Raw genomic sequence first — 12461 nt, 5'->3', positions numbered from 1 at the left:
TTCACAATGAACTGTTGACTTTTGCCAAGTTTAGTCTGGAAGTTTTACTCGGGACATTTTTCTGGAGAGAAGGATTGTCCGTTGTTACCTGAATTATTTTGCTGTTATCTGGCGTTGTCTCAGTTTTGCTACAGCATTGCTTAGAGTATTTGTGTGCTGTATGCTACTGGAGGAGGGCTGAAATTAGTGAGTCACAATAGGATTGAGTTTTTTGGATCTTTATTTAAAAAATTATGTATATTGCTCTCGTACAAACTCTTTCAGTTCCTGTTTTTTTGCACAGAGTTCGCTGGACTGTCTGCCTCATGACAGCATCTCCACCAGCCGCCTGTGGTTGCGCAGCCTGGCGACGTCCAGCGCTGTCCCCCAACCATCACCAGTTGTGGCCCCCCTGTCGGCCCCCGCGACCAGCAGCGCAGCCGCCACTTCTGCGCGGCCATAGTCTGCCGCAACATGCAGCGGCGTCCACCCACCGTCAGTCCTGGCGTCCACCGCCGCCCCCGCCCCCACCAGCAGCCCCGCCGCCTCGACGTCTCCCCTCCACGCTGCCCAGTGCAGGGCGGTCTGCCCCCACACGCCCCTCGCCCCCACGTCGGCCCCTGCGGCGATCAGCGCCCTCAGCTCCCCCACTGCCCCCACCTCAGCCGCCTGGACCAGCCTCCTGCCCCTCTCCTCTGCAGAGAGGCTCCTGCACAAAACACACAAACTGCCACTCTCTGCTACACAACACACAACACACAGAATGGGGAAAACAGCCACACGAGGAAACAACTGCTGCGAATACAAATCTGTCCTGAAACAAACCTACCGTATTCCCCCTCCCACAGTACAAAACAGTGCGCAGTTGTGTGTATGTATTAAATTACAGCAAATCTGTTCTATCCCCCTCATAAGAAAATCTTCATTCATCGTCCGTTACAAAGAGCATTATACAATCTCTGAAAGAATTTCATTACCACATTTTGTCACACTCATTCCTGCAAGTTGAAAGGTGGCTACACTGAGCCACAGCGCCAGAGATTGCGCCAAAGAGTTTTATTCCGCCGCCTCCACTGGCAGTTCTTGTCGAGATGTGGCAGTAGTCAGTGCTTGCTGAGATGTCGTAGTAAAGAGTTCTTGTCGAGATGTCGTGGTGGAGTGTGCTTGTTGAGATGTGGTAGTAGCGAGTCGGTGTTGAGATGTTTTAGTAGGGAGTGCTTGTTCCATGTTTCATGCAGTTGTTTGATGAGCTGGACAGCAGATGTTGTTCTAATGGAGATATTATAATGATTAGAGTGCTTTTCATCAATATATATGAAGGTAACAAAACTCGCTTTTTTTCTCATTATTTCAATGTCTTGAATAATGCGTCATTACAGGTTCAGTCAACAAAGCATCTGGCTTGTCTTCTTGTATTAGAGTGTAATTCTGCTTTTCTTGCGTAATTATAGTATTTCTATTTTCTTTAATTACTTCAGTATAAATGACATTTAAAATTTCTTGTCTTATTGAAGAAGAACTGTGCCAGATGTGTACGTTGAATCACACTTCCACACACAGAACAGCTACACTTGTGCTTTGTTGGCTTCGTAGATTTTATAGTTGCTGGGGACTTCATTAATTAATTGTGTTAACGGAAATTTTCTTTCATTCTTTGTTGTTGTTCTATGCAGTCTTTGCCTGTACAAAATGTTCACTACATGAGCCCACAAGAGACAACTGCCCTGTGCGACCATCAGTTTACATGCAAACTGACACTTCGATGATGCAAATACCAGGAATCGTGTTATTGTACATTACACAGCCACTACGCTTGCATATTCAAATTTATTGTGATAAATGAAACCTCAGAAAGCAGCATCCTCACAAGTAACAAACAGTATGCAAGCTGAAACGTGAAATGATCTGCCATAAAGTTTTGTGTTTCCCGGAGATTCGAACGCAGCACTTAATCGGATGGTTAACTAAGCACAATGAAACGTCAGAAACCGTCATTTTTAACCAGCAATGAAATGACAAACTGAAACCAGGAGACGAAAGTGTTTTGTGTAATGGGCATTCGAAACCAACACCTATCCACACTGACTTCTAGTCACGCATGGACATTGAGCAGCGAAATGTGGACATGTCATAATTTTAAATACAATGATGAAAATTTTCTGCTGACTAGCAATCGAACCCTGGACACACAGTTGTTGACTACATACAAAGATACCTCGACTGTACTATTCTCTTTCACCAGTAGCTAGGAGTGGCATGTTTGAAACTGACACGACAGGACGAAAAGCTGCCCGTCTGACTTGGGACTCGAAACCAGTACCACCATTATTGTTAATAAAGCCCAAAGAATCGGTAAAATCATAATAATATCTCACATGTATTTTGCTGAGCTCATGCTGCAACTTAAAGTGACATGCCAGGATTCGAACCCAGGGATGTGTCTCTTGTGAATGTCTTTATGACTTTGCAGGCAAGTGGAGACAATGAAGCAGTGGAAATGCATCATCTGAAAGTGATCAAACTTGACGAAAAGGGAGATCTGAGTTCGAATTCCAGTCCATCGTCAATATTTTCCACGTCTCAGGCTCGAATACAGTAAGAGCCAAGTGCGCTGCGGCCTTGTACAGCAATTGGCTCATTGATTTAAAAAAAATATCGCTTAAGAAAGGTGACTGGTGACAGAGTTTCGACCCAGCGTGACTTCCGCCTCTGTCAGGGCCCAACCTGTAGCGACTCTCCTCCAGGCTACCAGAGGTGGGAGAGATGCTGCTTATGCTTGGTAAAAATGATTGCCGGATGTGAGAAACGAACACAGACCTTCAGCATATGTAGCAAGAATCATTTCAACTTTTTCTTAACTAGCAACTATTGCCACGAATTAAAATTCATGCTAGTTGCGGTATTCAAATCCACTACACGCAGACTAGAAACTCGCGCCCTTAACCCCTTTATTTCATTTAATTTTTTAACCATTCCGAGGTCTGGCCACGACGCCTCCCCCATACCTGTCACAGAGTCGCTGCGCTATTTTCGCGCATAACTTTCTTTTTTTTTATTTCTAATTTTTTTTATTTTTAGCACTTCATCCGAAAGACCATGTTTGCACACAAACTAACTCAGCTGAGAGCGACGCCTTCCAAGCTCTGTGTTAACGATGGTTTGCTTTACGATTTATTTCTCAACATCTTGTAACTCGCCCAATGCCTCTGTTCCCGAGGCTCGTTTGGAAAGTTGGTCTTCTGCCATCCCTGAGCACTGCACGCGCTGGAAGCTCCGTGCTGCGATTCCTGATACAGCGGGTGACGATGAATGTAACGCAGAACAGCAGAAATCAGTGCAGTCGCTTCTGGCTAAAAGGATTTTTGACATACAGAATGAAGTAAAATAAAGTGTACTAAAAAGTAGCATGTGTTCTGTCGTGAGGACCAGCTTTTCCTCCGAGATTCCTTCAACACAAAATAGAGTGCTTCTGACCTATGTATTTCAAATTAGATTTCTGTTTCCTTAAAAATAAATAAGGCAGTAAGAAACACCGTTTAACACAAAAGAGCTTAAGGACGATACATTATGATGTTCTTGCGTTACGCCTTTTTCTATTCACTTTGCACACTGTTTCACGTAACTGTATGTACTGAAACATGTTGCGAAGCTCCTCTCGCAGTTTCCCGCCTCAGCGACGCACACGCCGCCCCGTGGCCCGCTCGTGGCCGGCGTGCGTGCGGCGACCCACCCAGCGCCCGCCCGTCTCGCTTCCCTCTGCTGGCAGGTGGTGCGTTGTCTGTCCTCTTAGCCAGTTTACAGCATTCCTTTACTCACACGGCACGTCGCTACGATTAAAAAAAATTGGAAGGCAAGGTACTGGGAGCAGAGTTCGTGCTATTGTGGCTAACAATTGTGCGATAACTCACCAGATGTCCTTCACTTGAGCGCGTACCAACCTCGCCTGCTGTCAGGTAGTAATTCTCACGTGCTGCCGACCACCCAGGTGGACTGCCTCAAGTTTCGCTACTTTCCTGTTTACTGCCCTCTACCGAGTAGTTTTCACACTCGTAGGTAGGTGAGGGGTGCCGATGTTTGTCCAGATGGCCCTCCAGCCGTAGTGCGGCTACTTTTGTATAGTCACGTTTCCGCTTTTGCTTCTCATTAATTCCACGTACATGTTCCTGACTTACCATATTCGACGGCCAACTCTGGTTTGAGTATAACTGAGTTGGAATCAAAATTGTTCAAAACGATAAAAGCCATTGGCGACGTGCCGTACATCTGTGGGTGGATTCCAGACAGTGGGAGTAATTTCGTCTGGTAAGTGCGGCGTGAGGGCCGTGTGTGTGTCTTCTTCCGCATCTCGTGTGTCGAACACACGAATATAGTTTCTCACTTTCTCCCAAAGTCGGCGATATTTAATCTCCCCCTCCCCCCTCCCCGTTGCCGCCTGAGATGGTCAACGTGTCAAACTTTATCTTAAAAATATTACCACGAGTTACAAAATGGCGCAAAGCTGACAGAAATCTTGCTGCTCTTTCATGTGGAATGGGTAAAACATGTGCCACACAGTTGACTTTAGAGACGATCTACATATGTGCAAAGTGTGGCCTTTGGATGTCGTCATGTCTTCTCTATCTTCTTTGACTCCAACTGGCACGCTGGCAAGTCCTTTCTTAGAGTTTGCAGCTGCAGTACGATTTACGTTAGACCTGTAGTCCAGAGGCAGAACTTGGACTGAGGTCTCGCATGTTTCGCAAAGATATTCCGCACCCCACATTCATGACGTGTGGTTTAGTGTTGCTTAGCTTTGAACCTGACGCAAGTTCGGATTTGCTGGTGACCTGCAGTGCCTTCTCCCAGTCGCTGTCGCCAACGATCACTACATCCACGTCACCTGTGTACGCCCTACACAAGATATTCTGGCGGTATGTGTGTGTGTGTGTGTGTGTGTGCGTGCGTGCAGCCCTCGTAGCTGTTTCTGCAGAGCGGCTAGCAGGGCCTCAGCGGCAGTGGCGAACGAGGCCCTCCACACAGGACCACCTCGGCGCACACAACTCTTGAGTGCGAGCTGCCTTGTTAGCCGACCACTCACTGATCATGACTTGCAAACTGCTGTTCTTCAACATTATACCAATTACCTTGACAAAATATTGCAGAAAATCAAGTACGGCCATTGTTTCACGAAGCCACTGGTGACTCTCCCTATCGAAAGCATTCCCGAAATCGAGCGACATTACGGCGCACTCGAGCGTGACAACATGTGCCGCAGCTACCATGTCGCTATATTCACGGACAGTTTGAATACTTTATCTGCCTCTACCCACCGTAGTTCGATACGGGCCAGTCACCTCATGCATTATCTGTAACCGCCATTCAGGGCAGTAACTGATCTCAAGAGTCCCTTTAGTGAGCCATAGTGTCAGTGTCGTCGTAACTGCAGTCTGCGTCACGTCTGCTCTGCAGCGAGCTACCTTAATTTAAGTATTAACTGTATTTTTTTACTTGTCACTGCTTCTTTCGTGTGTTTTTGCATTTAGGAAGCTTTAACTGTCGAGTGTTCCATAGATTTCGTGTTTGTTTTGAATACAGTCAGAGTGTCCCTTTAGTCAGCCATAGTGCCAGCAGTGCTAGTGTTTTGAATACAGTCCTTAGACAGGTAGGGCTTTTTTCATTGTTTTCTATAAGAAGTGTCTGGTAACCACAGTTTAGTCAGCTATCAGCCGCCTTTACTGGATTAGCAGTCTAGTTAAAAGTTGATTAACTCTCTACAGTAAATTGATTCCTTAGGACGGATAGGATGTGTGACTGCTGTGTACGGAGGCAGGGGGAGCTGGCCACTGTTCGCGAACAGCTGAGCGTGTTGATGGCCGCGGTCAGCCGTCTTCAGGCTGCTGCCTCGGAGTGTAGCGGCAGTGGGGAGTCTGGTACACCCCAGGTGTTACATGCTTCACCCACTGTCCCTGCTGTCGAGACATCTTCGTGGGTACCGGGCGCGGTTGGGCCTCCCTCTCCCCAAGGGGAGTGGCGGGTTCAGCGGCGTTCGCGGCGCACGAGGCGGAGGGTCAATGTGGAGGCTGGTCGTGTGGCATCGCCCACTCTGCCTGTGAGTGGACATGTGGCCGCTCCTTCAGCAAGGTCCGAGCAGGCACACGGGGGGAGGGGTTTATTAGTTGTTGGGAGCTCCAACGTTAGGCTTCGGGAAAAAGCGGAAAGGTCGGGGAACAACGCCAGTGTTCACTCTGTCTGCTTGCCGCGGGGTCTCACCCGAGATGTGGAGGAGGCCCTGCCGGCGGCGATAGAGAGCACTGGGTGCACCCGACTGCAAATTGTTGCTCATGTCGGCACCAATGACTCCTGCCGTCTGGGTTCAGAGGTCGTCCTCAGTTCGTACAGGCGGTTGGCGGAATTGGTAAAGGCGGAAAGCCTCGCCCGCGGGGTGGAATCTGAGCTAACTATTTGTAGTGTCGTTCCCAGAACCGATCGCGGTCCTCTGGTTTGGAGCCGAGTGGAAGGCTTAAACCAGAGGCTCAGACGATTCTGCGGAGATCTGGGGTGCAAATTTCTCGACCTCCGCTATCGGGTGGAGAAACGTAGGGTCCCCCTGAATAGGTCAGGCGTCAGGAAGCGGCTACAAGGGTAGCGGAGTATGTGTGGAGTGCACATGTGGGTTTTTTAGGTTAGAGAATTCCCTCCCTAGGCCCGACAAGACCCTTCTTGAGACGCGACAAGGTAGTAGTAGGCAAAACGCAATGGGCAATAACAATATTAATAAGCTATTAGTAAACTGCAGGAGCGTCTATAGAAAGGTCCCAGAAATGCTCTCATTAATAAACTGTCACAATGCCCACATAGTACTAGGGACAGAAAGTTGGCTGAAACCAGATGTAAACAGTAATGAAATTCTAAACTCAGATTGGAATGTATACCGCAGAGACAGGCTGGACAGTGAAGGGGGAGGCGTGTTTATAGCGATAAGAAGTGCAATAGTATCGAAGGAAATTGACGGAGATCCGAAATGTGAAATGACTTGGGTGAAGGTCACGGTTAATGCAGGCTCAGACATGGTAATTAGATGTCTCTATAGGCACCCTGGCTCAGCAGCTGTTGTGGCTGAGCACCTGAAGGATAATTTGGAAAATATTTCGAGTAGATTTCCCCACCATGTTACAGTTCTGGGTGGAGATTTTAATTTGCCACATATAGACTGGGAGACTCAAACGTTCATAACGGGTGGCAGGGACAAAGAATCCAGTGAAAATTTTTAAGTGCTTTATCTGAAAAGTACCTTGAGCAGTTAAACAGAGAACCGACTCGTGGCGATAACATTAGACCTTCTGGTGACAAACAGACCCGAACTATTTGAAACAGTTAACGCAGAACAGGGAATCAACTACCATAAACTGGTTACTGCATCGATGATTTCAGCCGTAAATAGAAATATTAAAAAAGGTAGAAAGATTTCTCTGTTTAGCAAAAGTGACAAAAAGCAGATTTCAGAGTCCCTAATAGCTCAACACAAAAGTTTTGATTTAAGTACAGACAGTGTTGAGGATCAGTGGACAAAGTTCAAAACCATCGTACAATATGCGTTAGATGAGTATGTGCCAAGCAAGATCGTAACAAATGGGAAAGAGCCACCGCGGTACAACAACCGAGTTAGAAAACTGCTGCGGAAACAAAGGGAACTTCACAGCAAACACAAACATAGCCAACGCCTTGCAGACAAACAAAAATTACGCGAAGCGAAATGTAATGTGACGAGGGCCATGCGAGAGGCGTTCAATGAATTCGAAAGTAAAGTTCTATGTACTGACTTGGCAGAAAATCCTAAGAAATGTTGGTCTTGTGTCAAAGCGGTAGGTGGATCAAAACAAAATGTCCAGACACTCTGGGCCCAAAATGGTACTGAAACAGAGGATGACAGACTAAAGGCCGAAATACTAAATCTCTTTTTCCAAACCTGTTTCACAAAGGAAGAATGCACTGTAGTTCCTTCTCTAGATTGTCGCACAGATGACAAAATGGTAGATATCGAAGTAAACGACAGAGGGATAGAGAAACAATTAAAATCGCTCAGAAGAGGAAAGGCCGCTGGACCTGATGGGATACCAGTTCGATTTTACACAGAGTACGCGAAGGAACTTGCCCCCCTTCTTGCAGCGGTGTACCGTAGGTCTCTAGAAGAGCGTAGTGTTCCAAAGGATTGGAAAAGGGCACAGGTCAGGTTTTCAAGAAGGGACGTCCAACAGATGTGCAGAACTATAGACGAGTATCCCTAACGTCGATCAGTTGTAGAATTTTGGAACACGTATTATGTTCGAGTATAATGACTTTCTGGAGACTAGAAATCTACTGTGTAGGAATCAGCATGGGTTTCGAAAAAGACGATCGTGTGAAACCCAGCTCGCGCCATTAGTCCACGAGAGTCAGAGGGCCAATTACACGGGTTCCCAGGTAGATGCCGTGTTTCTTGACATCCGCAAGGCGTTCGATACAGTTCCTCACAGTTGTTTAATGAACAAAGTAAGAGCATATGGACTATCAGACCAATTGTGTGACTGGACTGAAGAGTTCCTAGATAACAGAACGCAGCATGTCGTTCTCAATGGAGAGAAGTCTTCCGAAGTAAGAGTGATTTCAGGTGTGCCGCAGGGGAGTGTCATAGGACCATTGCTGTTCACAATATACATAAATGACCTTGTGGATGACATCGGAAGTTCACTGAGGCTGTTTGCGGATGATGCTGTGGTATGTCGAGAGGTTGGAACGATGGAAAATTGTACTGAAATGCAGGAGGATCTGCAGCGAATTGACGCATGGTGTAGGGAATGGCAATTGAATCTCAATGTAGACAAGTGTAATGTGCTGCTAGTACACAGAAAGAAAGATCCCATATTATTTAGCTACAATATAGCAGCTCAGGAACTGGAAGCAGTTAATTCCATAAATTATCTGGGAGTACGCATTAGGAGTGATTTAAAATGGAATGATCATATAAAGTTGATCGTCGGTAAAGCAGATGCCAGACAGATTCATTGGATGAATCCTAAGGAAACGCATTCCGAAAACAAAGGAAATAGGTTACAGTACGCTTGTTCGCCCACTGCTCGAATACTGGTGAGCAATGTGGGATCCGTACCAGATAGGGTTGATAGAAGAGAGAGAGAAGATCCAACGGAGAGCAGCGCGCTTCGTTACAGGATCATTTAGTAATCGCGAAAGCGTTACGGAAATGATAGGTACACTCCAGTGGAAGACTCTGCAGGAGAGACGCTCAGTAGTTCAGCACGGACTTTTGTCGGAGTTTCGAGAACATACCTTCACCGAGGAGTCAAACAGTATATTGCTCCATCCTACGTCTCGTGAAGAGACGGTGAGTATAAAATCAGAGAGATTAGAGCGCACACAGAGGCATACCGACAATCCTTCTTTCCACGAACAATACGAGACTGGAATAGAAGGGAGAACAGATAGAGGTACTCACGGTACCCTCCGCCACATCATCTAACTTAAAACTAACTTACGCTAAGGACGACACACACGCCCATCCCAGAGGGAGGACTCGAACCTCCGACGGGGGCAGCCGCGCAGACCGCGCGGCGAACGGTGGAAAGTATCAACACAAAGCCATCATCAGACGTGACGAAAAGGGAGATCCGAGTTCGAATCTCAGTCCAGCACCGATATTTTCCACATCTCATGCCGAAATAAAATAAGAATCAGCTGCCCAGTGATCTTGCACGATGAGTGGCACATTCATCAAAAAACACTCTCGCGTAAGAAAGCTTACTGGTGACTGGCTTTCAACCTGGCATGATTAGGCCTCCGCCATGGCCCAACCTATAAGGACTCTCGCGCAACAAGTAGCAAAGTGACGTCTCTTATGTCCGTTTGGAACCACAGTGCAACACTACATTTTTCGAATGCCGTCACCAGAGGTGAAGATGTGCTGTTTGTACTTCTTAAATTGATTGCCTTATGTGAGAACCTAGCCCCGACCATCACAAGAATCATTCCAAATGAACACAAGTCTGCACAGAGCATTGGTTTATGACTGTGTCGTAATGGAGGCCTTTGCACACTAATGGAAAATTCCGATTCCGTGGAGGTCGATTACAACCTGTTGGAAACATTTCTTTGTTGGTCCACATCGACAGTCACTGGCCACCTTGGCTGGCTAAGGCGTGCTCCTGACTTGGTTCTGTTATCGCCGAAATGAGATCACGTTAAGAGGCAGCTGCACGATGCACGAACGGGCACCGAGCGGGGTGGCGCAGTGGCTAGACACTGGACTCGCATTCGGGAGGACGACGGTTCAATCTCGCGTCCGGCCATCCTGATTTAGGTTTTCCGTGATTTCCCTAAATCACTCCAGGCTAATGCCGGGATGGTTCCTCTGAAAGGGCACGGCCGACTTCCTTCCCTAATCCGATGAGACCGATGACCACGCTGTCTGGTCTCCTGCCCCAAACCAACCAACCAACCAACCAACCACGAACGGGCAACACGGTACAGTGCGCAGATTTCTGCAGGATGTGTCTCTCCACTTGCGATTCTACGCTCATAGTATTTCGGGTCTATTCACAAATTTGTGTAAACCCAAAGACCAGATATCGAACATACTCTCCTCTTTGGTTTCGAAATTGCATTTCGTCTCGCATAATTGCATTCCTGCAGCATTTTATGGGGAGAGTATTAAAGTATGTAAGCAACCAGGGTAGATTATACCTAAAAACTGGACAAGTTTCTGTCAAAACTTAAATCGTGTTTGCAGGTGTTAGTAACATAATAATTGGTTGGATGAAAACGTGCACTTTTGAGATGCAGCAAACAGCTGAAACTAGCCAATAATGTGGATTTAAAAAAATAACTTCACTGCCTCAGCGAGGAAGATTAATAAAAGCCAAATAAGTATTGTTCTGCAAGGCGATTAAGGCCCGACTGTCAGGAAGGTGGAAATAAAATAAAATCTGAAACTAACAACATATTTTAGTCTACTGTACTCTCATCAGTGTATTTTACTTCGCTTGATAGCTCGCGGCCACAGAAATCAATTTTGTTTTCGTTTGACGTGAGAGCAATAAACGAAGAGGAGACAGCACAATCACTAAACGTAAACGCAGGTCACGTGGAGGTCAGCCACCTCCCCACCACAACTCACAAGGAGACGGCTCGACCACGGGGTCGGGGATTTGTCCGAAATTTTGCGTGGACCCCTAACACCTCACGTGGTTGAAATATTAGAACGCACTACTCGGAAAATCCCGAGAAAAATCGATCCAAAGTTTCTCAAGTGCCTTATGAGTATAAAATGTTGGTCCAGTGCCGAGCCGCCGTTTCGCCTAGTCATTGTGGTATTATTTTGTGAATAGGAAATTTTCTACGAACTCCAGACTACATTCCATTCATCTGGCTGATTCCCCTTCGCGTACCACTTGCAACCTGATTGACAGAGATGAACATCAATTTGGCTGTGGAAATGCAGATAATATATGGTTGTCAATCAGAAAGAAATTAGCAACTATGCAGAAAAAACCGCCGTATTTGATAACGCCAACGTGCCTTTTATACCCGGAAAAAGAATTATACCCCACCTCAAAGAAAAATGCCGCCAACTGGTTGAAGGGACACGCGGTATTTTACCTGCTGTCCAGTAAAGAAAGGAGCAAAGGAGATTGTTGGACGTTAATCTCCGATGAGCATCACAAGCTACTACGCATAAATAATTACTATGATACATACGCCAACTTCCTCAGAAGAAGCGTCATGTGAACTCCATTTTCGATTATGCGATTCAGAACATGAAGAAACGAGAGACAATTTGATCTTTGAAAACCAAATACGATCAAGTGACGAACATCACTATCTGGTTTAGGCCATGATTTCTTCTAAAATGTCAAGGAACCTGTAATTAATTTTCGTTTGTTTTATTACTTTTAAATGTTAGTTGATAATTATGTACTACTGTGGAATGTTATGACCAATTTTAAAAAATGGTTAGGGCTCGGACTCTTATGCCAGAGGCCTTGGGTTCTTTTTCTTCTGATTTTTTCTTTTGTTATTCCACCAATTATTCAAAAAGTTTCTCAAACTTACACTATTTTAGCTCAAGAATGTAAAGTTTTTCATTCTGAAAAATATTCGTGCTCGTTATTCTATTTCGTTTCATGGGGTTTCGAGGTTTAGAGGGGCTTTGTAAGGGCCCCCTTGGGATTGTAACGGCCATCTGGGCATAGGACTGTGCGCGAGCCGTGAGAAGTAAACGGCAGTTTGTTTTTCGACTTCGTCGTGAACAGACATGCCCGTTTCAAATTTCGACGTGTTATTCCGATCCGCGGTTAAACACGTCGACTGAAGAAGTTGCTGGCTCATCTGGAATAGGAGAAGAAATTCCTGAAGAATCCGTTCATAGTGACCTATCAAAATTACGATTGAAGGGCGCAGTGATGTATTATGAAAAGCTGTCGACGGAAAATATTTTAATTGCATCGACATCT

General features: G+C 46.1%; 1 protein-coding gene across 1 annotated transcript in view; it reads right to left on the bottom strand.

The window, feature by feature from the left end:
* Positions 1-303: 303 nt before the first annotated feature.
* Positions 304-12461, bottom strand: part of LOC126426581 (uncharacterized) — a 116519-nt gene continuing 104361 nt past the window's right edge. Inside the window, exon 4 of the mRNA XM_050088478.1 lies at positions 304-688. Coding sequence (XP_049944435.1) covers positions 304-688 — 385 coding nt within the window. The remainder of the gene's footprint in view (positions 689-12461) is intronic.

Source organism: Schistocerca serialis, chromosome 11, assembly GCF_023864345.2.
Source record: "Schistocerca serialis cubense isolate TAMUIC-IGC-003099 chromosome 11, iqSchSeri2.2, whole genome shotgun sequence".
NCBI lineage: Eukaryota > Metazoa > Arthropoda > Insecta > Orthoptera > Acrididae > Schistocerca > Schistocerca serialis.
This window is presented reverse-complemented; position numbering and strand designations above follow the sequence as displayed.